General features: G+C 34.0%; 2 protein-coding genes across 3 annotated transcripts; one reads left to right on the forward strand and one right to left on the reverse strand.

Moving 5' to 3' along the window:
- Positions 1-1,350: 1,350 nt before the first annotated feature.
- LOC145050533 (uncharacterized) lies at positions 1,351-2,099 on the reverse strand. The gene is made up of 2 exons (XM_078998766.1): positions 1,769-2,099; positions 1,351-1,688 (listed from the first exon to the last, which is right to left on the reverse strand). Exons 1-2 carry the CDS (start codon positions 2,097-2,099, stop codon positions 1,351-1,353), a joined length of 669 nt encoding a protein of 222 aa, XP_078854892.1.
- Positions 2,100-5,702: 3,603 nt separating this feature from the next.
- On the forward strand, positions 5,703-14,839 carry LOC145054414 (pleiotropic drug resistance protein 1-like). 2 transcript variants are annotated; one of them, XM_079002587.1, is made up of 22 exons: positions 5,703-6,357; positions 7,581-7,701; positions 7,800-7,888; positions 7,977-8,061; positions 8,146-8,305; positions 8,414-8,490; positions 8,681-8,734; positions 8,808-9,200; positions 9,781-10,062; positions 10,131-10,447; positions 10,537-10,697; positions 10,790-10,893; positions 11,012-11,162; positions 11,247-11,422; positions 11,515-11,844; positions 11,917-12,207; positions 12,366-12,449; positions 12,540-12,673; positions 13,037-13,264; positions 13,353-13,524; positions 14,065-14,319; positions 14,413-14,839. In XM_079002587.1, the coding sequence occupies exons 1-22, from the start codon at positions 5,993-5,995 to the stop codon at positions 14,668-14,670; spliced, it is 4,287 nt and encodes a 1,428-aa protein (XP_078858713.1). In that variant the 5' UTR covers positions 5,703-5,992; the 3' UTR covers positions 14,671-14,839. The 2 variants fall into 2 exon arrangements, with proteins under 2 accessions (XP_078858713.1, XP_078858712.1); XM_079002586.1 differs by having other exon boundaries at positions 11,012-11,422.
- The last annotated feature ends 12,370 nt before the right edge of the window (positions 14,840-27,209 follow it).

Consider the following 27,209-nt stretch of genomic DNA (forward strand, 5'->3'; position numbering starts at 1 on the left):
ATATATCAACTAATAAAAGATATTTTGTTTAATAAATATTAGAAGACTAAAATTTAAAACTAAAAAAAATTGATAGCAATATAACAAATAACTAGTAGTAAATTAATAAAATTACATTCCATTCCCAACCCCAACATCGTGTTATTGCTTGCGTACGTTCTAGTAGCACATTTAACTATGTTCCGCTCAAATGTTCATGCGGCTGAAGATAGAACAACAAACCTTTATCTTGTCATTTTTCCTACAAGCGCTCCTCCATGATGCATAATTTCTCCTCCTTGATTATCCTATAACTTTGCTCAATGCTGTTTTTTGTCCTCGAAATCTTTTATGATGACTGAATTGTGTAAATTAAGAATCTATCCTTTGCATTTGTTCATCCCTATCTTGTAGATGATGATGTCGGTTTCTTCCGTCTTTGTTGCAGTCTTTGCAACTCTTCAACATTAAACCCCTTATCCTCTTCGATGAATGCGTCGGTTGGCTTTCGGTTGACGACTTCGGTGTTGGGTCAGTTTGTTGCTGTAAATACCGTTGAACTTGGTGACGTTCGTTTTCATGTCCTTCCATTTTTCTTTGTCGCGACTTGAACCCATGTTTTTAGCACTGCCCTGTCTTGGATCTTGTGTTGATTGGAAACAGTTTTAAAAACTTGAAAATATAGGTTCAAAGAGTATATAAGAAGGTCATGTAAAAGAATGGTGTGAAAATGAAGAACGTTTAAAAGGTAGTTAAGGTGTTTTTTATTTAAATGTTCCGAAAGTAAGCAGTTGGAGCGGCATTAATTAGACGAATTTTGCATTAGGATGACCATGATTCGGTTTAGGATGGTACCAAGTGGGTGGTGCGGTGTTTGATCCTATCGATACCAAAGAGTAGTGACGGATTTAGGGGCTGTTTGGCAGGATCTGAATTTTTAAGATATCTGAATTTCAGAGAGAGTCTGAAATTTTAAAAACTGAATGTTTAACATGTTGTTTGGTTGGGACCTCTGAATTGTTGTGCTGAATTAGTAAAATGACCATTTTACCCTTCTGTTTTATTTTTTATTTTTTATTGAATTCAACTGTTTGTTTAGAAAATAACCTAATAAATTTCTTAAATATGTATTTAAAAAAATCTAAACACCATATAAAATCAAAATTTAACATAAATCAAAATTAAACACAAATCCAAATCAAACATAAATTTTTTTAAATCCACAAAATCATACTAAGATCCAAATAAAATCCTACAAATTTAATGTGACCACAATTGATTCGTAATCTGATCACGCAAATTATTTATGTATTCATTTCCTTGTGAACCTCATTCCATATCGTGTACGTTTTGGCCATCATTCTCTCCACCTTATGTTTGAGCATTGTTCTCCTCGAACGCCATAAATAATTCATTATGAATATCGTATTTCCTTATGAAATTGTGGATTACAAAACAAGCAACGACTATATCTCTTTTCACTGAAAAAGGAAAAGGAGCCATTCGCTTTAGGATTGAAAATCTCGCCTTCAAAAGACCGTAAGCACGTTCAATAACATTTCTGAGTTGCGCATTTGCATGATTGAATTTTACTTCCTTAGTTAACGCATGTCGCCGTCGATAATCGGCTAACCAATACCTCGTGTTGCAGTAAGGAGTCATAAATCCACGAGTGTTGGTGTATGCAGCATCGCAAAGGTAATATTTATCTGTACACATGAGTGAAGGAAGTATTATATATAGAAATTTAAAATTGTATTTTAGAATAAATTTAAAAAGAATTACAAACCTGGAGGAGGGAACAGAAAGCCTGAAGTCGGGTTACATGCAACTTCTTTCAAAACTCGCGAATTATGTGTTATACCCTCCCAACCGGCCCATACGAATGTGAATATCATATCAAAATCACAAATTCCTATAACATTTTGAAAGCATTCACCTTTTCCCCTTCCCTTGTAGCGAGTTTGTTGATCAGTAGACACGACTGCATGTACAAAAGTTCCATCTAACGCACCTATTGCTCCAGGAAAGATATCTTTTAGCCTGCGATGTCTCTCTAAGGAATTCACAGTTCCATTAGAATTCGTTGGCACTATAACTTCTTTTGCAAAAATCATCATTGCATTTAGCACCTCATGAAAGCATCTATGAACTATTTCTGTGGAGTGTTGAAACCTTCATTTGATAATCATGAACCGTTCATTATCAATTGCCCTTCCAATTCTAGTGGATGCTAGATTCAACCAATAGCAACATAGTAAAAGGAAAATTGCAATTTCTTCATCCAAATCCATAAGCAATATGTTATTTTGAAAATACATAACAATTATAATAACAACATATAACATAAAAATTCATCTAAAACATCAACTCATTCATGTCATATAAAAATCTAGTAACCCAAAACATCAAGTAATCCAAAACATCGAGTCATTCATGTCATAGAAAAATCTTGTTCAAACCAAAGATCAACTAATCCAAAAAAAAACCATCTAGTTCAAACCACAGATCAAGTAATCCAAAAAAAACCATCTAGTTCAAACCAAACATCTAGTTATCCAAAAAAAAAAACCTTCAAAACATCTACTTAGCGAAACATTCCATAACATGCTCCAACAGTCTTGACCCAATTCTCACAAATAGTTGAATCAATGGTTAACCACGCGCGCCTCTTATCCGCACCTTCACCAAAAAGAGCAACAATAGTAGTGTATCTTGGATCAAATATTCCCCATCCTAACTTCTCCAACTTTTCCGTACACGCACCCAAATTTGAAGAAGTATGTTTTTCCACAAATATCTTAGCAACTATTGCAATATCTTCCCCGATTTCAAGCAATCTTGAATTCTATGCATCTTTACCCTTATCTTTACTTTTATTTTGGCTCTTTGTTGAAACTATAGTCTTTTGTTTTTTTATTGAGCGGATGACTGGTCACTGAGACCTACAGTTTCTTGTCGAGTGCAATCAATGTCGTCAAAGTCATGCAAACTATAATGGCTTGACTCTTGAGTAGGACGGGGAAGGGTAGAAGTTGGCCCCCAACTATGAATATATGTTGCAGTCGCGCCTTCAAACAACTGTGTGCAAAGGTCGGGTACGATAGTGGTGTACGTCTCAAAGAATCCACATGTTTGTTTGACTATTTGGAAAAAATATTTTATTATTTAAACATGATAATCTATTTTTTATAAATTAACAAAATACCTTCGATTCTAGTTCTCATTCTTCTTTGGAAAGATTGAAGGTGTTGGTTGTTGCATTGTACACATTGTCGGTTTTGTTTTTTAACTTCAAAAAAGCACCAAACTTTAACTTTAGGTAGTGATAGCGGTTCTTCATTTGTTTTTGGTTGGCAATAATGTTATGTTCAATTTTTAATGTTTCAGCTACATTCCTCCAAAATAGTTTTTTTAAACTACTCCATTCCCGTCCATTGGCTATAACTTCACAAACAAGCTTCTAGAAACGTTTTCTCTATACCTTCAACCTTCCAACTAATCATATCCTTCTTTTCTCCCATTTCTTTGATCAATTCAACAAAAAAACGTATGTTTTAGCAACAACATAAGCATTGCAAATACACATTTTCAACAACAATTTAAGCAATATAAAGACACATTTTCAACAAGTTCTTCAACAAAACAAATACACAATTCAACAAGACTAATAGATATTTCATGATGACATCAAGAACAAAACTAATGGATATATCAGCAACAACATTTCAGCATAATACTCAAACATAAAAACATTAAACATAAATATATGAATAGAAAAAAATCAAACATAACATCAAGAATGAACATCAAAATTAAGGATATAACATGATAATCGATCATATAACATCAAAATTGGGCATATAACATCATAATCAAGCATATAACATCAAAATATAGCATAACATCAAATATTGAATCTGATTGAACAAATCAGAAAATATAGCATAACAATTTCGTTTTTTGATTTTCAACTTTGAGGAGAAAGAAGGAAGAAAAACAAAAAGACCAATGTATTCGATGGGAAAGAAGGAAGAAACTGAAAATATACATGCTGTCGGTAATGAATTGGTGAATAGAAGAAGATGGGCGGCGGCGGAGGGAGGTGGCGTTGCTAGCGTCGTCGCTGGAGCCGTCGATGGTGTCTTCAGTGGCGGCGTCACTGGTTAGAGCTGAAGAGAAGACGATGCAAAGCAAGAAGAACCGAAGGGAAGAAAAGAAAAGAGACGATCGATCCTTTAGGGAAAATAGAAACGCGCCTCTCGTTTTTATTTTTCAGACTTTGTTTGCTATCTGAAAAAATAAGAGACATTTTTATTTTTAAGAGGTAAAAATTAATACACAAACAAACACTCTTAATCTGAAATTTTAATACATTACCTCTTAATTTTGCAATTAAGAGGTAAACAAACATCCTCTTAGTATGTTAGTAGTGGGGTGCATGCACCCCATTTTAGCCAGCACATATATTATACATAAAAATTAAGAAAACAAATAGAAAATTATAGTTTAGCCCCCACTAAAAATAGCATATATTTAGAGTTTCTTTTGATCATATTCATTTTTACTTATTTTTCTGTATTTTTCTACAGGGTTATTTATCATTTTTGTAGAAAAAAATCTCAAAAGGAAGCATCATATATGCATATGATTACTTTTTTTTAATTTTATTTAACAATTCATAAAAAAACCTCAAATATTATGGTACTTTATTATTTTTATTTATTATATAATATTAACTCTATAATGAACCCGATAAAATTTTGTTCTGAATCCACCACTGCCAGAGGCCCAAAGTCGGATATTCCGACTTTGCACATTATGTGCTCTTAATTATATTTTAAAAAGGAAATCATATTAATATTTAAAATCAACCTTTTGGACACTTTTATAAAATATGAATTTTCTTATAGACGGTTGATCCAAATTTCGCTTTTATCAATTACTGATCATTATTGTCATGCTTGTATTTTGTTCACATCTCATTTGTTAATTGATCTATTTTATTTTTATTAAAATAATAATCATTACTAAATTGTACTTGTTAGTAAAAACCAAGATTTTAAAAAGATCGACATGACTCAAAGGCTTGTATTTACGGTCAAACTATAACAAAATATGGTCTTAAGTTCTATATGTATATAAAAATTAATAATAATAGAAAATACATATAAAATTATTAATTATATAAAAAGATTGTCGTCTTAACTCGACGTGGCTTATCACGACTCATAAAAACTTAAGGTCGGCTTGATATTGCCGCCAAGTCATGTCTAACATTATTTACAATATTAGTGAAAACTATCTTTCTACGGTGTGGTAGTAATATTTCAAAATCTTACGACATTATACAATTTTATATCAACCTTTTTGGATGGTTTAATACATGATGATAATGTAATCAAACTTATCTATCATTACTAACTGTGTTTTACTTTAATATAAAAAGTTGTTTATTTAACCTTTATCAAGAAATACTTAATTAATAATCACACTTTTATTAAACTATTTCATCAAGTAAAAAAAATATTTGTTTTACACAAAAGGATGTAATTTTTTTGTTTTTAATTGGACCAAAGAATTTATTATAGTCGTGGCAATCATATTTTAATTAGTTAAACTCATGGCTAATAAAGTATTACTTTAATCCAACAGAACAAGAAGATTCCCAAAACACTTTTAAATCGTTGTGCCACTTAAGTGTTGACCCTGCATGAAGTGTACGAACTCTCAAGATCCTCCAAGAATACGTTTCTGTGGAGAAAACACTTTCTTTATGAATGAAATTCATAAAAGAACCCTTTTTGTTCTTGATCGATTCTTGCTACTTTCAAGTTTTTATTGATGGATTCTTTCTACTTTCAAGCTTTTCTTGATCAATAGCGAATACCCAGATCAAATTTCACGTCCCTTTTAGGAAATCTGTCTTTTTGTGTGTGTGAGTGTGTGTCCGAGGTCTAAAACCCTCGAAGATTTTGATTTCTTTTAGCGGTTTTTAGGGTTTTGACTTACAATGGATGGAAGTGATATTTATAAAGCTAGTAGTAGTATGAGAGCAAGTAGTAGTGGTAGTGGAATGATGTCGACTTTAAGATCTGCAAGTACTTCTGTGTGGAGGAATTCTGGGATGGATGTGTTTACAAAATCTACTCGTGAAGAAAACGATGAAGAAGCTCTTAAATGGGCTTCTCTTGAAAAGCTTCCAACTTTTGATCGTTTGAAAAGAGGTCTGCTTTTTGGATCAAGAGGACCTTCATATGAAGTTGATGTGGATAATCTTGATTACAATGATCGAAAACGATTGCTTGATAGGCTTGTAAGGATTGCTGATGAAGATAATGAAAAGTTCTTGTTGAAGCTCAGGAACAGAATCGATAGGTATTTTAAATTCCTCTTTCTTGTTGTTTGATTTAAAGTTTGATTGTATTCTTTCTCCAACGATATGATGATGTCAAGCGGGTGGAAATTGACATTTAATGCTTAAAAATATCGATTACTATTTGAATAAATGGTATCAATTTCGTAATCATATTTAATGATTAATATAATAAGTAAATATTAGATTAAAAGGATGGAAGAGGGGTTAACATGATGCTAACCATTTTAACAAGAATTAAAATTCAATCGTTTTGATTTTGATCAAGTACACTGTTCATTTTGTCACCTTTATTGAAACATAATCAGTGTACCAACGTAACGAATAGTGATGTATGCTAAAACGGGTCAAACGGTCAAAACGGATTGAAGTTTGACAACTTGTGTTATTTGTTCTTTTTCATTCAACAAGTATTACTGTTTGTTTGTAACGAATCCGAAAGCATTGGGTGTTGTTTCTTTATTGATGAATTTAATCTAGCAAACTATATAACATGACTTTAATCTGTATGTTATATATAAATGATTTCTTTTTTTTAATACATTTCTCCAAAACGTGGCTGCTTTCCTATTGAGTCATAATCTTCTACAAATTTGTCTCGATTTTTTTCTTTTTATATTTTTATCAAGTGTCCCATTCATTAATTTTTAGGGTGTGTTTGGGATTGTTTATTGCTAACAACTTATCTTTATTAATTTCTAAAAAACGCAATAAATTGATAAATTATTTTTTTAGAGTTTAAAAATTACTGCTTATAGATGTAAAATAACCAATAAGAACCGTATATAGATAGACATATAGTTACAATATGTTTAATAAGGTAAATTTGTTTAAATAATTCATAAGCTATTTTAGATAAATTAGAACCCACTAACTTCTCAAAAACTCCTCAATTAAGTCAATAACCACTTATGATTTAAATCTATCCAAACACTACTAAAAACTACTTGTTAGCGGCCAAATCGCAACAAGCTAATTAACATCTTAGATATGAAATCTCAAACACCCCCTTAAGCAAAAAATAAACATCTAATAAAGAAAAGTCAAAGAAACGAATGGAAGCTTTTCCATTAATTCATAACTTTTTACAAATATGTCATTCATTTATGTTTATCCTTTCATTTAATTAAACACGTTACGTTCAAAAAATGAAAAAGACTGTTCTCTCTTTTAATTTTGAATTCTATTTTCTTACATTTTGTAACTTTCACTGGGAATGTTACAGGGTCGGCATTGATTTGCCAACAATTGAAGTCAAATTTGAGCATATGACTGTGGAGGCAGATATCAATACAGGAAGCAGAGCTCTACCTAGTTTTATAAACTTCCATATTGATATATTTGAGGTTAAGAATCCAATCATTTGATACATGCAACTTTCTTGAATGTTTTTAAATAAGTTTTCGATCCCTATAAAATATGTATCCATATTTGATTCCATTAGGGGTTCTTGAGCTTATTCCATATGCTTCCAAATTCGAAAAAACATATAACCATCCTTGATGATGTTAGCGGGGTAGTTAAGCCTAGCAGGTGAGCACATAAAAAACATTAACCATCCTTAATTTATAATTAATTATAATCATTTTATTAAATCTAACATAATAAAACATGTTTTTAGAATGACATTACTTTTGGGCCCTCCGAGTTCTGGGAAAACGACACTATTGTTAGCTTTGGCTGGGAAGCTTGATAAGGATCTTAAGGTAAAATCTTGTTCTGAATGACTTGATTTCAAGATTAAAAAATTTCCATTTTCTTTATTTTTGACATTTGGTAAATCTTTGTAGAGCTCTGGGAAGGTGACATACAATGGTCATGAATTGCATGAGTTTGTACCCGAAAGAACCTCTGCTTATATCAGTCAAAATGATGTCCATATTGGAGAAATGACTGTTAGAGAAACCTTGGCCTTTTCTGCACAATGTCAAGGGGTTGGATCACGATATGGTTAGATTGAGATTATTTTGTCCTGATTTTTAATTGTGGATATAACAATTTGTGGAAAATTTCAAAAAGAATATTAAAATGGACAAGGGTTTTTCGTATAAATTGCAGAGATGTTGGCGGAGTTGTCAAGAAGAGAGAAAGATGCAAACATCAAGCCTGATCCTGACATCGACGTTTTCATGAAGGTATGGACCCATCTCCAGTTATAGGGAAAAAAACTTTTTGTTTAGGGATATTCACAATAGAGATTTTTCGAATTGCAAAATTGCTTCTTGAAATGTCCATACCACAACAAACCATTTTGGTCAATTTTGTCTTTTGTTTGTTTCGTAATTCTTTATGATTTAAATTTGATACTTCTGTTTTTTTATTAAGGCTGCAGCATCAGAACGTCAAGAGGCAAGTGTGATGACAGATTACACTCTCAAGGTATGAACTTTAAATTAACTTTTTACAAACATTAATTATTTATAAAATCTAATATAAGTTGTTTCTCATGAAGTTGTTGGGTTTGGACATTTGTGCGGATACCATGGTTGGGGATCAAATGGTACGCGGGATCTCTGGTGGCCAAAAGAAGCGTGTTACAACGGGTGAAATGATAGTTGGGCCATCAAATGTTCTTCTCATGGACGAAATTTCTACTGGTTTAGATAGTTCTACAACTTTCCAAATAGTGAAATCACTCAGACAATTTCTTCATATCCTTGAAGGAACAGCTGTCATTTCCCTCCTCCAGCCTGCACCCGAGACATATGATTTATTCGATGACATTATCCTTTTGACAGATGGGAAAATCGTGTACCAAGGACCACGTGATAATGTGCTCGAGTTTTTTGAATCTTTGGGGTTTAAATGCCCTGAGAGGAAAGGTGTCGCTGATTTCTTGCAAGAAGTATGTTCTCATTCTTTTCCCCTTGATTCAGTTCATTTCACATTAACAAGTTATTAACGTCCCACATTGGACACATCCTCATCTGCTTCTATATGTTTTGGAGTCTACCTTCTCCATAAAGACTCTTTAGAGGGAAAATTTAAGGGGTTCTTTTGGAGACATCTGTGGTGGAAAGACGCCTAATTTAAAAAATGCATAAATTTTGATATGTCAATAGTTAGGCGTCTCACTTTATATGGACTGAAAGCTTTTAAAGGGGTGGAGCTTCTATAAAACCCGCCACAGGCCGTTTGTCACATTTATCAGACCCAATTTTACTGTTTTGGACTCCAATTTGAATTTTCTAACCATATGTGATTTCTATGATTTCCCTAAATACGCATTTTATTTGAATAATTTGTTGTCAGTTTTAATTTTTGGAAATTTAGCAATACATATCAAATATAGATCACTAAAACTTCTCTCTTAGTGAACCCGAAACATTTTTTTGTTATTTACTTCCATTCTACCTCACCACATATATATCTGGTTAGCATATGTTTTTTTATATAATTGTGAGATGTGGATAATTATGTTATAGGTGACATCGAAGAAAGATCAGCAGCAATATTGGATGAGAAGAAACGAGCATTACAGATTTGTGACAGCCAAGGAGTTCTCCGATGCATTTCGTTCCTTCCATGTAGGGAAAAGACTAGGGGAAGATATTGCCTCCACATATGACAAATCAAGAAGCCACCCTGCTGCCCTTACAAGCAAGAAATACGGAATAAACAAGAAAGACCTCTTAAAAGCTTGCACCCATAGAGAAATATTGCTAATGAAGAGAAATTCTTTTGTTTACATCTTCAAATTGTCCCAAGTGAGTATCAATTTTGCTACAAATGTTTGCTTTTTTATGCTTAGCTCTAATCAAGATTGTTATTTCAGTTATTTATCATGGCGTTAGTCTGTATGACGGTGTTTTTCCGGACTGAGTTGCATAGAGGTAGTGTAGAAGATGGAGGGTTATATACGGGTGCTCTGTTTTTCGGTGTGGTTATGATCATGTTTAATGGGATGTCTGAGATCTCTATGACAATTGCAAAGCTTCCTGTATACTACAAGCAACGGGACTTCTTATTTTATCCCTCATGGGCGTATGCTCTTCCATCATGGATCATCAAGATTCCTGTTTCCCTTATTGAATCTGCTTTGTGGACGATTCTTACTTACTATGTCATAGGATTTGATCCTAATATCAATCGGTATAATCATTTTTCATTACTAGATTTACAAATTTCATGTTCTTGTTTCATCTTTTATACCCTTCTTACCCAACTTTTGCGTTTTGCAGATTCTTCCGACAGTATTTTTTACTGCTTTTTGTTAACCAAATGTCTTCTGCATTGTTTCGATTTATTGGAGCATTGGGTCGGAACATGATTGTTGCCAACACTTTTGGTTCATTTGCACTTCTTTTAGTCTTTGCGTTGGGTGGTTTTGTACTTTCACGAGGTACTTACAAGTTACTAGATTGAAAACCAAAAAAAATCCCATCTTTTTTTTTTATCCCTTTACGTATAACAGCCATGTTTTCCTTGTTACAGATGATATAAAGAAATGGTGGTTGTGGGGTTATTGGTCATCTCCAATGATGTACGCCATGAATGGCATTGTCGCTAATGAATTTCTTGGGCATCAGTGGAAAAAGGTAATACTATTTTTGTAACATCTCAAGTGCACCCACGATGTGATATTACAATATGCTTCCAACATCAATGTATTGATCAGCCAAAGCTTAATTTTTCTATATGCTTTTCGTGTTATAGACTTTAAACGATACGACACTCGGGAAATCCGTGATCACTGCTCGAGGATTCTTTGCGGAAGACTACTGGTATTGGATTGCAGTGGTGGCAATGATCGGATTCATTTTGGTCTACAATTTCTGTTTTGCTTTGTCTCTCGCTTTTCTCAACCGTGAGTATTTTTTCTACATTTTCATACTGAAATACCACTATAAGCGTAGTAGCCATTCAGTAACATTTAGTGTACAATTCATAGCTTTTGGGCAATCTCGATCAACCGTATCAACACAAACCCAGAGTGGCACAGGAGCGGTTGAGTTAACATCACCAGGTGGTGGGAGCAATCAAAAGAAGAAAAAAGGAATGATTCTTCCATTCGAACCACATTGCATTACCTTCAACGATGTCAAATACTCAGTCGACATGCCACTGGTAACTTGCTAGACACTTTTTTTTCCTTTACAAAATCCAAACTTATAATAGCAAAAATTTCAATTCCTAAGAGTGTTCTGATGTTTTTATAGGAAATGAGAGAACAGGGATTGAATGAAGATCGGTTACTGCTACTAAAGGGAGTGAGTGGAGCTTTTCGACCAGGGGTTTTGACCGCATTAATGGGGGTGAGTGGTGCAGGCAAAACTACTTTAATGGATGTACTCGCAGGTCGAAAAACGGGTGGTTATATAGAAGGTGACATCAGGATTTCCGGGTATCCAAAGAAACAAGAAACATTTGCTCGGATTTCCGGGTATTGTGAGCAAAACGACATTCATTCGCCTTATGTAACTGTTTACGAGTCTTTGCTATATTCGGCTTGGCTAAGGTTATCAACTGATGATGAAGGAACTCGAAAGGTTAGTGTGCTGAAAGTCGATTACATTCTTTTTGGGTTTTTCAGGATAATAAGATTTGAATGTTGTTTGTAGATGTTTGTTGATGAAGTTATGGGACTTGTGGAACTAACTCCATTGAGAGATGCACTAGTTGGGTTGCCAGGTATAAATGGGCTATCAACGGAACAACGAAAGCGGTTAACCATAGCGGTTGAGCTGGTGGCTAACCCATCTATAATATTTATGGATGAACCAACATCCGGTCTTGATGCTAGAGCGGCTGCTATTGTGATGAGAACTGTTAGGAACACCGTGGACACGGGTAGAACCGTTGTGTGCACCATTCATCAGCCTAGCATCGATATATTTGAAGCTTTTGATGAGGTACATTTGAAAAATCCATATTTTTGTCTTCATTTTTTGTTTCATTAACTCAAGTCTTAGTCAAATGCATGTCAAACACAGTACAACCTAATTTTTATAGGGAAATATGGTTCACTACCGTTTAAGCAGCTAGCTTATCATCTAATCATATTGTGCAGCTATTCTTGATGAAAAGAGGAGGACAAGAGCTATACATGGGACCCGTGGGTCGTCATTCTTGCCAGCTGATAAGATACTTTGAGGTAAGATATTCAACGTACCGAGTGTATATATGCTAATGACAAGCGATATGCAACTAAAGTGGTAAAATCCCATTTGTTATTGTGAACCAGGATATCAACGGGGTAAGTAGGATTAAAGATGGATATAACCCTGCAACATGGATGTTGGAAGTGAGTACCACTGCTCAAGAACTGTCTCTTGGAGTTGATTTCACCGAAATCTATAGGAATTCCGAACTTTATCGGTGAGTACTTCAATTGCAATATGTTTACAACCTCATTCATTACATTGAGAAGAACTTTGACAAACTTCCTAGGGTTATTTTCAATAATGAGAATAAAGAGGTTATCCACGTATTTCGCATAGACTAGAGATCGAGAGCGGGTCCCTCTACCGCCTTTTTTGGTGGGACAAACTTTTACAATTTTTTTTTCCATTAGCATGGTTTCTGTCTAATACATGTCAAAAAACAGTACAATTTTGTTTTAGTCAGTTTAACAGAAGTTTCTAATCAAGATTGCCATTACTTCACATGTCAAAAACAGTACAAGTTTGTTTTAGTCAGTTTAACAGAAGTTTCTGATCAAGATCGCCATATACTTCACAGGAGAAACAAGGCTCTTATTGCTGAACTAAGCATATCACGTCCCGATACAAAAGATCTTTATTTCCCAACCCAATTCGCGCAACCTTTCATGGTCCAGTGTATCGCATGCCTATGGAAACAACGGTGGTCCTACTGGCGGAACCCTCCTTACACTGCTGTCCGTTTTGCTTTCACCACCTTTATCGGGGTCATGTTTGGGACCATGTTTTGGGATCTTGGTGGTAAACGGTAAAAATCCAAAACTGAAACCCTAAACCCTAATCAATTGTTTTTGTTACATTGTTACATATGTTCAATATTTTGTTTGTGTATTCAGGAAAACCCAACAACAGCTAACTAATGCAATGGGTTCTATGTACATGGCGGTTCTCTTCCTAGGAGTCCAAAATGCATCGGCAGTGCAGCCTGTTGTGGATGTCGAACGCACCGTCTTTTACCGAGAACGAGCTGCAGGAATGTATTCGGCTTTACCATATGCTTTCGCACAGGTGATTATACCAACTACCTTTTATTTAGGGTTAATTTACTCACATCTCTTATTTCTCATAATCTGGATACGGAACTTATTTTTTTGTCAATTAATGGGTTGTTTGATTGTTACTAATTAAGTCAAATCTGATTGAGTCAGGGTCTAAATCACCCAGTTTCTACCCAATAAAAGGCATACCAGAGTCTTTAAGAGTTTATAAGGTCGAATAAGAGGCTTCTAATTGTGGTATAAAAACAAGTTTAAGAGGCAGTAAGACGCATATCAACAACCCCTAAATCACACTTGGCGGTTTGCTATATATATTTGCATAATCTTTATGTTACTTTTTGTCAACTAAACAATTAAACTAACATTTTTATGTACTTGGTAACTAGATAATCTAATTTCCTGTTAACAAATGACCCCAAATAACCACTTTCCTTAAGTTTAATGACCTAATTGGGAAAAGAAAAATTGTTGGGAAAAAAAAAAGGAACAGGCTTGAATGATTACCAGTGATTATCTGTTCAAGATTCTGAACATTTTCTGGTTTACGTAGGTTCTGGTCGAAGTACCTTACGTTTTTGCACAAACCGCCTTCTATAGTCTGATTGTGTACGCCATGATCGGGTTTGAATGGACAGCCGCCAAATTCTTCTATTACTTCTTCTTCCAGTTCTGTTGTCTACTCTACATGACGTTTTACGGCATGATGACGGTGGCAATCACCCCCAACGCCAACATTGCCGCCATTATCGCAGCTTCGTTTTACGGGTTTTTCAACCTGTTTTCTGGTTTCATCATTCCACGACCCGTAAGTTTCTTAATCTTTTCATCTCAATTGTGAATAACATTAACCCTTCATTCTTCATCGCTGATCGTTAGGGTTTTGTTCCAATTGCAACAGAAAATTCCGGTGTGGTGGCGGTGGTACTACTGGTGTAATCCGATGGCGTGGACCATCTACGGCATGGTGGTGTCGCAGTTTGGCGACTATGACGATGTGCTTACGAACGGTGAGACAGTGAAAGGGTATCTGGATCGGTATTTAGGCTACAAACACGATTTTCTGGGCACAATTGCCGGAGTTCACGTGGGATTGGTTGTGGTCTTTGGGTTTATATTTGCTTATTGCATCAAATCATTCAATTTTCAGAAGAGATAAATATCAAATAATCACAACATCAAAATCTGAGTCCAATTTTTTGTATTTAAAGTGTTTTTTTTTTTTTTCATTTTTTTTGTGTGTATGTGTGTGTGTTTGGTTTTGTAGAACTACGTGTTAACTTGATGTGAAATTTATATAATGTGGAGTATATTTATCTTTTATACAATGTTGTTGTATTTGATATGATTGAGTGTAACTTGATGTGTAACTCATTGACCATTAGTTAAATCTTAACCTGATTCGGAGTCTATATGTCACACACCAAACCGAGAATGACGGAAACGTTCTGAGGCAGAGGACGTCATGTAAAGTATCACAACAGTGTAAAGTAGTAAACAAGCAACAACATCATTCATTGCATTAATAGTATAATTTTAAATACAAGTGTGTTCTTTCATAGTATAAAACAACATATAATGAATAATCAAAATAAAAGACGAGTCTTGACTGCTTCGTCTTCACAAAACCTAGTCGTCGTACCCAGTGGCGGAACTCAATTATAGCCAAGGGGGGCCATGGCCCCCTTGCTTTTTTGGGTTATAAGTTCCAATATTTGCAACTCGTTGGCAAACTTGAATTGGATGAGTAGGCCTATCATATCTCAAAGTTGAGTATTATTTATTTATTTCATTAAAGCAACTTGGGCCTACCGAGTGCATTCTCCTTTTTTAAGACTATAATTTCAGTTTTTTTATTTGCATTTATTCCCACGTTTTATAAATATTTTGGTTATTCTTTTATGTTTAATTAAACATCTCAATCTCAATATAGTAATATATATAAATAAAATAGTAATACATAGAGAAAGCACTTGGTTAATACTAAACGTATACTTGAAAGCATGTAAAAAATTCCCATTTAGTGAGATTTTGGAAAAAAAAAATAAGCTGCTTAGCTAAGGTAAGGTTACTCGACCAAGATAAAAATGATGATCAAAATTTTGTTTTGGTTTAGCGCTGAGATTATAGACCTCCTCAATAATAATATTATAAAGCATTTTATTTTATTTAAATTGAAGAACAGTAGACTTGTAAGCGTATACTTGAAAGCGTGTAAAAAATTCCATTTTTCGCCCCTGGTCGTACCTGTCTATTTGTGACCTGAGAATACAAGTTATTTTGAAAGCGAGTATCAGCAATAAAGCTGATGAATTCATAAGTATTTTAATGTCTTTGATTTGTAAAAACTGTAAGGAAAAGCCTTGTGAATGTTTGAAGAAAAGTTTGTATAAGTATGAAAACCCTAGAAAATCACATATTTCCTACTAGTATAAAAATGTAATCTTCTACCAAGACTCGACTGTTTTGAAGGTTTGAACCTCTACATAAGAGAAAGTTTGTCCCTTGTACAACTATTATTATTCAAAGCTAATATACCACATCGATTATGTGAATGTGACACAAAATAAAGGTAATAAGGAAAATAATTTAATAACTGAAATCGTATCCTTTTGTACTAGGATAATCACGGCGTGGTAACGCACCGACCAATACAACCGTAGACACCTGTCGATGTGCATTTGTCGTTTGTAAAGTGTAAGTATTGTAGTATTGTATGAAGTGACTACTATTGTACTAATTGCCTTAAATTTAGTATTAAGGTATAATGTGATGGCTAGATCCCATACTAAACGTTCTCCCTGTCAAGAGATTCAGGGAACCAAACGCGACCTCTGCAATAATTGCAAGCCGTGAACATCCACATTAAGATTATGATCATGTATACCCAATATAACTATCACCTTCTGTTTAGAACAATGCGCTAGTGATTCATTGGTATAGTTAGATCCTGTAATTGTTCTATGTTATAGCACCTTATTATGTTTGTTCTATTATCGTGTATTGTATCTTCCTCCCTATTTCTCTTTATTGTGTGTTCTCTTATGTTATCGTGTATTGTATCTATGAAATAGTATATATGTAATTGTCTCTCTTGTAATTACATCTCTTGTAATTGTATCTATTGTAATTATATGTAATAGTATTTCTGTAATTGCACTTCGGTAATAGTATGTAATAGTATCTCTTCATATAGTATGTAATGTATTAGTATAGACTCATGAATGAACTGACTCTTCTGTGATTCCTTGTACTTGGAATAGTAAGTAGTATCTCCTAACTATACCTATTATAGTTACTAGTAATGTACGTATATAACCGAAAGTATGCCTTTGCTACCCAAAGGTACTGAATTGACTGATGGAACTTTTATGTCTATATAAGTATACATAATATATAACTAATATTTAGACGACATTCGGACAAATAACTGATACCCTAAGGCCACATCCAAACAAGGAAAAGGAATTAAAGTGAGCTAGCAGTCCTAAGTCCTTTAAACATTACTTATATAATTATACATATATAGGCATGCATTTGACAATATAAAAGTATAAAAGAAGTTTCGTAAAAGTTTAATAAATAAGAATTGATGACTTGATGTCAGTTTATAAAACGATTTGAAAGTAGTTTGTTTGATAAGACAGTTTTAAGTATAAGAAAAGCCTTTGTTTGAAACACAATTGTAACAGAGTTTGAAAGGAAACATACGGTATGTAAGACAGTTTGATAAAGAGTTTTAACATGTAAAAACGTTTGAGAAAGTCATTTGAAGTAATATGTTTAGTAAAACAGCTAAAAGTGTAGTAAATCCATTTGTATGCTAGTTATTAATCACATGTGATTGATATAATAACTAGCATGATTCAATTTGTATTCCCTTATAAAAGCATTTATAAACATTTAAAAGGTTAATTAAGGGGTATGAACTCACCTGTAGTGAGTGAATCGTATGGAAGTGTCGGACAAGTGATAGGTGTCAAGTGAAGACTTGAACACACACAAAGATCCTAATAACATATAAAGACGTATGTATGTAAACAATTAGTGATTATAACACTAATTAGACAAGTATAAGCAACCTAATGTGTGGAAAACACTTTGATCAAAGTGTTAGGAGGCCATTGGGTTGCAACAAAGGAGTGCAAGGCATTGTTATGGAGTTTATGGCCCATTGACCATACTTAATGGAGTTTACGGCCCAAGGGAGTTTACTCCTGGCTGTAAACTCTCTAAAGGGTCTCAATTTGAGGCTTAAAGGTATGATGTCTTAAGTGGTTAAGTGTTCCAAGGATAAACAAGAGGCTAGGTGAGTTTAAGGTCCAAGAATTGACCTTAACTTGTGTTTACGGCCTGGGGACCACTTCCCCATGAGTTTACGGCCGTAAACTCATGGTATGAAGTACCAACTCGAAGTTTAATGTCCCTAGTTCATTGGTGGTTGGTTCTAGGCTAAGTTCTGAGCATAAGGAAGGACAAGAGGGCATCATTGCACCCTTAAAGGGAGTTTACGGCCTTGGGAGATCCTTGGTCGTAAACTCCCATTCAACCCTCTATTCTTGATGTTTCTAAGGCCTAAACATGTTAAACCTAGTACATAACAAGTTAGAACAAGAGTACTTACGATCTAGGAGCTTGAATGGTCAGTTTTGGCCAAGAATACTAGTGTGTGTTCTTGGTGTTCTTGGTGAAACTTGGAGATCTACACAAATGGAATGATTTCACGGATGAAATCATGTAAGATTACTAGATCAAGTAGGATATCAACTAATTAGGACAAGAAACTTACTAGTTTTGAAGATCGGGAATGAAGATCGGGATGATAGTTGAGAGGATTTGAGAGGAAATCAGCCAAGGAAAAGAAAGGAATGAAGAAATGGCCAACATTTCATCATATAAGGTGGAGTTTACGGTCCACATGGAATTTTCGGCCGTAAACTCCATTGTGGTGGTCATGAACTCCTGGTCAAGGTGTTTCAGGCTCGTTCTTTGTACTATAGATCCACCAGATAAACCCTGACACGTATCCCTTAAGTGTATAAGGCTTAGAACACTCAAATATGCTCCAAATTGTGCTAAATGATAGCAGGAATGAGTTTGACTTTTAAAGAAGTGTTAGACTGAACAGGATAGAAAATTTCGGGTTATCACACTATAGTAAAAACTATGTAGTTTTTTAACCGGATTCAACCAAATTTGTTCAAGAGAAAATCAAGTTTCATTGGAAAAATAATTGCTTCAATGTGTATAAAAAAAACAAAGGTGAAAGGACGGAGCCTAAATCAATTTTTTTTTTTTTTTTTACTAAAACCAGTTTATCCTTGAAATAAGTCACTATGACTAGGATGTTAAAATGAGTAACAGAAAACACTTATTTTTGATGAAAACTCTCCCACTACTTTCTTCTTATGGAGTCAATGTGTGATTCTTTGTATGCTACCAAATATGATATTTATTCTATTGTATTATTTATTTTTTTTCGGACTGTACACTGCTAATCCGAAACTTCGAAAACCGTAACTTCTTCATACGAAGTCATATTTGGGCGTTCTTTTTATCAAAGTTCTTAGTTTAACATATTCTACGACTTTTGTTTAGAGCGCTAAATCTAAATCTCGCTCTATCATAAATTTACTATTTATGCTTCCCGACGCCGTGCCGGTTCCGACGCGAAACTTCGACGGGTCATAACTTTTTCGTTATAACTCGGATTTCGGCGTTCTTTATATGTACGGAAACCCTGTGACATATTCTACAACTTGGTTAAGATTATTTATTCTAAATAATCTTTTTGTCGAAAAGTCGTTTTCGACCCCTATTGCCTCTAAATTGACTAGCACGGATCTGCGGGCGTTACAAATAACAATCCCAATTCCTCCTTGTATTGACTTTAGAAAGCTTAGAGTCACAAATGTCACTCCTCTAAAGGTTCACAAACACCAAGTGCAAGAGGATGAGGAGGAGAGAGGATGGAGGCTGCCCAAAAACGTGTGAAACCCTAGAAGGATGCTTAGCCACGTTTTTAGGTCATAACGGATCTATATATATAGGAGGCTATTAGGGTTATCTAACAAGGAAACCCTAATTTGGATGCTTAAGCCCTAAGCAACCCATGGATCCCTTTCCTTAAGGCCTTGGACGATTTCTTCTTGGGTTTCCCCATAGAATTCGTCCACTCCTTAATATAAGGCAATCCATGGCCCAAATTGAAATTATCTTATAATTACAATTCCAGTCCCTTAAGTTTAATTAATCTCTTTTAGTCACAAAACTAATTACCAATTAATTATTGACTAATATTAATTAAACAATATGATTTCTCCTTTAATATATATTATTCTCGAAATATATTAATAAACCACATTTAATCCTTTCTCTCCATAATTCATCCTATCAAGTTGCTTTGGTGAAGGCAACCCAAAAGGACCATGCACCATCGGGTCAAGTACATACCAAAATAGTTATGGACTTAGACACTAATCCAACAGTTTCCCACTTGGATAAGTCTAATAACTATTATGCATATGACTTCTGATCTTGATCTGCAATTGTAGCTTTCCAAAGCCGCTGTCAACTCTGATCCTATCAGATATGCATGTCCTTTAGATAAGGGATCATGTATTCCTCCATTCTAGATATCGTAAGACATGATTTCTAATCATTCTCTTTATACTATTTCTCGAATTCCGATTTATGACGACTGACTAATTGAACAAATCAAATTAGCCCTAGCCCGGCCGAGCATTTACGTTTGTCATCACTAAATCATCAAGGGGCCCAAAGATATCGTTTTTATCCTACTTTGGATAAAAGGAACGGATAAACTTTGATACAATGCTCACTTGCACTTACTCACCGAATCACACACAACAATATGTTTTATGAAACCAAGTTACTAGTGCGTTTACATATTATCAATGTGCAACCGATTCGCAAGATACAACTCACACATCTCGGTTTCAAGAATATAAGATGTTATCGTCTCACCAATCACTCGTGATGCAATTCACGGAGTGATCCAAGTGAGCGTGGGTTTAATCCAATTCTCAAATTCATATTCATAAGCACTCATGAACGTTGCAGCAAACATTTGCTTATGTCTAATGCTCTTTAGACAATTCAGACACCAATTCACGACAGTATTCATTCATACCTACTTCCAAAATATGAACGACTGTGGCCCGTTCGAATAATTTGACTATTCTTAACCAATTAAATTATTCGGGATGTCAAAACATGCAAAGTGAAACACAAGGATAATACTAATCCCATATGGCCTCAAACCTTTGAGCATAAATAAAACACCTTTTATTTATCACCATATCGATTACTCATTATTTGTTGTTTCGGTTAATCAACTTCTTACTTGAATTATCACACTTGTCCCATGCTCTTAGCATGCACACAATGTTTACCTATGGTTCTTACTTTGTGAAATAGATCAAATTGAACACATTTCCAATCATTATCATTTCACAACTCCTAATCCTTTTACATAAGTGAAAGAATATCGAATTCCTGCCACTTATGGAATATATTAGATTCTAACATTTTATGCAATGATCCTTTCGTAATGTCACTGCACCAAAGTCACAAAGACTATTGCCAATGATATTACAAAGTCCTCTATCGAGATTGTTACAAGACAATTCCATAGACGTGATGTCTCTCACTCAAGGTACATTCTTTGAACATCCTTTTTGCATAAAAGTTTCTAATCTAGTCATAGATTTTCAATATTCAATTCCCAATATGGACACGTTTCCATATTTTCCATATGACAACTCATTCTTAATAGAATCTTATCTATTCATAATAATGTCGATATGGTCCATCCAATATGGAAACATTTCCATATCTTCCAATACTATACTTCTAACTACTCATAAGCGACCAATCCTCGGCGAACTTTGGATTGTCCTTTGATAGTTGTTTAATTATTTTAGTCAAAACCGATTCTAGTCCCTTTTCCCTCTAAATGTGCTAGACATTTGGAAAATTTTAGAATGTTCAAATATTATAGCCTATGCAATCGATCCTATACCCGATGTGTATGGGACACAATGCATAATGTCTCACATAAAGATTTGATACTTCATCAATCTTCTGTCATAATGTTTTATTTGCTATGTTCTCAAAATTTGAATTGTGAAGAGGAATGTCGTAATCATAATTGAAATTTTAAGAACACACTATGTTTCTTTGACTAAGTTATTAACATTCCACAACCTAAGCCTTTAGTTTTGAAATGAAGCATAATATTCTCTCCCTTAATTATAGCAAAACAACTTTTACAACACTTACGACTTTGCAAGGTATAACTCTTGTTTTTCTATAATTAATATTGCTAACTTGCAATACTTTCCTTAATAATCATACAATCATAACATTTATGCTCCCACTATCATGATGATTATTATAAAAAACATAACACTTTATGCTCCCACTAGTTTCGACATGTATTCAGAAACATCTTAACTTTCAGAAATTTAATACCTATTGAATTTCTTAAGTCGATGTTTCTAATACTTAATGCTTTGATAATATTTTATCAAGGCTTCTTGAACTTATACACCTTTTCCTTAGATAGCTTATATGTGTGTCTAAACAATTAAGACTAATTGCCAAACCTCACAATTCAAATCATGGAAAGGGATACCGTAACCATAATCGAATTCGAGAATGCAATTTTACAACTACTATCTTCTTAAAATCTTTCTTAGTGAAAGCATTTCCTCACACTCATTTTCATGAAGGAGGAAATCTTATGACACGTAGATTTAAACGGTGTATGTGTTCCTATCCATGTTAATTTGTCAAAACCAAAGTTCACGACAAATTCAAACTCATATGGACCGAACTTTCTTAGTCTTGATTTCTTGCCTTATGGTAGCATAGCTGCCCACCATGTCTTCCAAGTATTTAAGCAGCTCACCTTTTCCTATCAATGTACTTTTCATTGATCAAGTTCCTCGCCTTTTATACATTCAAATGAGAACTCATAGGACTCACATGCATAATTAACTCAATTGGAACAGCACAGAAATAAAATAATGTCAACACGATAGGTTGTAAACCTCAACTCGTGTGTTAGTGATGATCGATAAGGTCTATTTTGATTTGTTCTTGAAACTTTTCAAGACCATTAAGACTCCCACTGACTCCTTGACATATAAGATTCTCTTGTCAATAAACATTTCTTGACAAACAAATATTCAAGAGTTAGTGTAGCTTTTATCAAAACACTTTATAAATTGGTCCTAGTTGGTCTTTGTCTTATCTGTGACATCACAGCTTACCAATTTCAAATGTGCGAGAACAAGAAAACCTTTTCCATATTCTACATTTGATGAATGTTATAAACCTTCTTAATACTTGTCACTCATTGTCACAATCTTAACTTTAAGACTTGTTTTGGAACGAAGTATGATTTACTTCTTGATTTAACCATTTCTTCAATTCTTGATTCCTCTTCTTAGACATACAATTGTACTAAGACTCACTTAGAGGATCAACTGAGATATTGTTCTTAATCATTAAGACCTATCATAAAGCATAAAAGCTACTCTCCCTTCTTCTTAGAATGGAGAAACTTTTATCTTTCTGCCTACTTGATTCTTCTTATTCGTTTTTCTGTTGATTTAAACCCTTTTAATCAATTCAGAATTACATTTAATCTTATAAGTATAATCATATTTACTAAACCTTTAGTAAATCATGACGAATATCTTTGTTACTTTTATGGTGGACTTGATCAACAAACAACTTTGTGTATTCGATCTCCTAGTCCTTCACTTGACACTTTATCAATGAATTAGTCTAATTTCCAAATATGAAATTCCTCATTCATCGTGCAACCAAGTTGCATGATTCCAAGTTTCTGTCCAATTGAAACTTGGGTGATGAGAAACTTTCCTTATTCGGTAAATTCTTCGACATTTCCACAAATAACATAATAAGAACCAAATCCATTATTGCTAATAATAGAAACATTCAAACATCAATTTTTCATATACGCCATTGCAAGGATAAATAAATAATATAAAATCAAATTTTATTTTATTGCGGAAAAATTTTGTCCTTACAATGCAATTCATTGAAAAACTATGCTAATACATCTTTCTTAGCAATCTAATTCTAACTCTAAGTAGTAGCTCAAGAATCTAATCTTCGAGAAATGCGATCGAAATCCATTCCTTCACGGTTAGATTCTGCTCACTTCTTCTCTTAAGCTTCCTTTCTTTTCTTCGATCCTACAAAACATCAATTGTAATCTTATCACATTATGTATTAAGAATCTAGAATAGAAGCTTAAAAGAGTTAGTTAATGGATTTTACCTATATTAGAGCCATACGTTTCGACTCTCCCATCTCTTAGATCTCTTAGGTAAATGGGGCAGCTTCGTCTCCAATGCCTTTTCTCTTGGCAATAAAAGTAAATTGACTCTTTTGGAACATGACATGGAACTACTTCAGACATTGCCTTTCTCTTATGATCAAACTTTTTGATCATAGCATGTCTTTCGTTGCCATTTTCTATATCCATAGAGGTCTTGAAGGCAGATTCACCAATCAACTTTGCTTTTCCATTGCGCCAAACCATTGCTGATTCAGTAGCAATAAGCATATAGGTGAGATCTATAAGGGTCACGTCGCGGTTCATCATATAGTACTCTCTTACGAACTCACTATATGAGTTAGGAAGTGACTGAAGAACCCAATCAACAGCCATTTCCTCACAGACAACGGATCCCAACATTCTTAACCTATCAATGTGTGACTTCATCCCTAGGACGTGTGCACACACCGGCTTTCCTTCTTTATGTTTACTTGCCAAAAGGGCTTGAGTGATCTTGAACTTTTCAAGCCTTTGAACTTGTGGGTTAGGGAGAATAATTGGAGGAGTGGAGGAAGTGAAGCATGATTTCTTGTTCCTCGATCGAATCGTGGAATATCATCTTCATGTGGAAAGCTTGTTCCACGGGATTTGGGAAGACCATAGTTGTCGAACTTTGACATTTACAAAACGGGAGAAATAGAATTCAAGTTAGTTGATTGATTGAGTCCTTAGTAAATCACCCAAATGAGATACTAAGGCTAGGACCCAACACAATATTCTACAACTCGGGAGAGGGATGTCGTAACCCAAATTGCAGAACATTTGAAGGTAAGTGAATGACGATCCACTAATTTCCACCATGAAAAACGAAAAATAAATTTAAGTTTTAATTCTATGAAAACTCCTAGATTCTTTGAGATTCATTGAACATTTCAATGGCATGTTTAAATCTCGATATGCCCCTCTTGTTTGTGACTGGGATGCCGAGGATCACAAAGCGGGTGTGAATAACCATGTAAACTTACATGGTGCCCTCACATGTTACAGTCACCTATTCGATGTGCCGGTAAACCACACACGCTCCACCGAAATATGACAAACATTGAGTCACCCTTTTCTACCTTTGCTTAGAACCATTTAGTGTGCCGGTAAACCACACACGCTCCACTAACGTCTTTGCAATGGCACAAAGTGTAATTTCATGGAATTGCATCAATTCACTTTTGCCTAAGTAACTAAGATTGGGAATTTTATGAAAACATTTAGTTACTTTTATACTTCATTATACTTATAATGGAAGGTTTCGTTCTATCCTACCCGTTCGGCTGACGACCCTCCACTAGTCAAGAGTGCGGTGGGTAAGAGTGGATACCCATTCAATCGCCATTTTATAGGCAATTTCCTTAAACACCCCTTATAGACCAGCTTCGTGAATGAGGCATACTAACGGTAAGACTGACTTTTACTCATACATATATATAATGTTAGACTTTTAATGTTATATATAGTATATGGTGTATTTTACACTTTTAAAATATTAGGTGGTCAAATTTAACAATTATACCTTTAATTCAATTAAATTTTAAACCAAAAACTTTATGGATTTATTAAGCCTCTTTTAATTATACACCTTAATTAATTAATAAAACCATAAGGGTGTGATTTGAATCCTTTTCAAAACAATACTAGGGTTTTAGAATTTAACATTCCTAAATTAAACCTTTAATCAACTTTTATATTCCAAAACTTGAGGGCAAGTTTTGAAACATTTCAAAACATCAGGGTTTAGAATTTAAATATACATTAAAATTAAACTATTAATCAAAATTTAAATTCCAAACCTTGAGGGCAAGTTTCGAAACCTTTTTCAAAACATTAGGGTTTCAACTATTAAAATTTCAAAACAACAAAACTTTTGAGGTCAAATTTAAACTATAAAACCTAAAGGGGAAAAAAGTGAAACATTTCATAACATAAGGATCAAATAACAAATAATCTAAATTAATAATTAATCACATAATTATCCATATTTGATTTATTTAATGATTTATTGCAAAACAATTTACCAATTTAATCAAAATAATTAATCAATTATCACATAAGGAAACAAATATTTTATTAATTGATAAATATCTTCAATTAGATCAAGAATATAGTCATATATATATAAAAAAAATGGATTTATATTGATCTAATATGATAAGGCAAGTATCCTCAAGCAAAAACAACAAGAAATCCCGGTTTTCCCTCTTACTGACCAGCCGACTCGTCGAGTCAGGCATGGACTCATCGAGTTAGCATGAACTCGGCGAGTTCATCTAAAAAACTCGGCGAGTTCAGCCCCCAGAAATACAAAAATCAAATTTTTTCAACATACAAAGCATCAATACAATAGAAACCAATCTAGGCTCTGGTACCACTAATGGGTTTTGGCCATAAGAACATCCTATGTGCTCATACAAACCCTAATGCTTTGATCTAGGTTTCTCTATTGTACATGCAAGTTATCCAAGGCTATAAACCCTAATTCTAGCATACAAATAATCATATTAACATAAGAATGGGTTTAAGATATTACCTTGATTGTTATGTAGAAATAACAATCCTAATTCCTCCTTGTATTGACTTTAGAAAGCTTAGAGTCACAAATGTCACTCCTCTAATGGTTCACAAACACCAAGAGCAAGAGGATAAGAAGGAGAGAGGATGGAGGCTGCCCAAAAACGTGTGAAACCCTAGAAGGATGCTTATCCACGTTTTTAGGTCATAAGGGATCTATATATATATATATATATATATATATATATATATATATAGAGAGAGAGAGAGAGAGGAGGCTATTAGGGTTATCTAACAAGGAAACCCTAATTTGGAGGCTTAAGCCCTAAGCAACCCATGGATCCCTTTCCTTAAGGCCTTGGAAGATTTCTTCTTGGGTTTCCCCATAGAATTCGTCCACTCCTTAATATAAGGCAATCCATGGCCCAAATTGCAATTATCTTATAATTACAATTCCAGTCCCTTAAGTTTAATTAATCTCTTTTAGTCACAAAACTAATTACCAATTAATTATTGACTAATATTAATTAAACAATATGATTTCTCCTTTAATATATATTATTCTCATAATATATTAAAAAATCATATTTAATCCTTTCTCTCCATAATTCATCCTATCAAGTTGCTTTGGTGAAGGCAACCCAAAAGGACCATGCACCATCGGGTCAAGTACATACTAAAATAGTTATGGACTTAGACACTAATCCAACAGTAATCTAATCTACGTATAGTCTTATCCGAATTACTAAGATTGTGGATCAGATATCTATTATATAAATGCAAATTTATATATAATTACA

Source organism: Lactuca serriola, chromosome 5 (assembly GCF_051521515.1).
Source record: "Lactuca serriola cultivar US96UC23 chromosome 5, Lser_US96UC23_V15, whole genome shotgun sequence".
NCBI classification, from domain to species: Eukaryota; Viridiplantae; Streptophyta; class Magnoliopsida; order Asterales; family Asteraceae; genus Lactuca; species Lactuca serriola.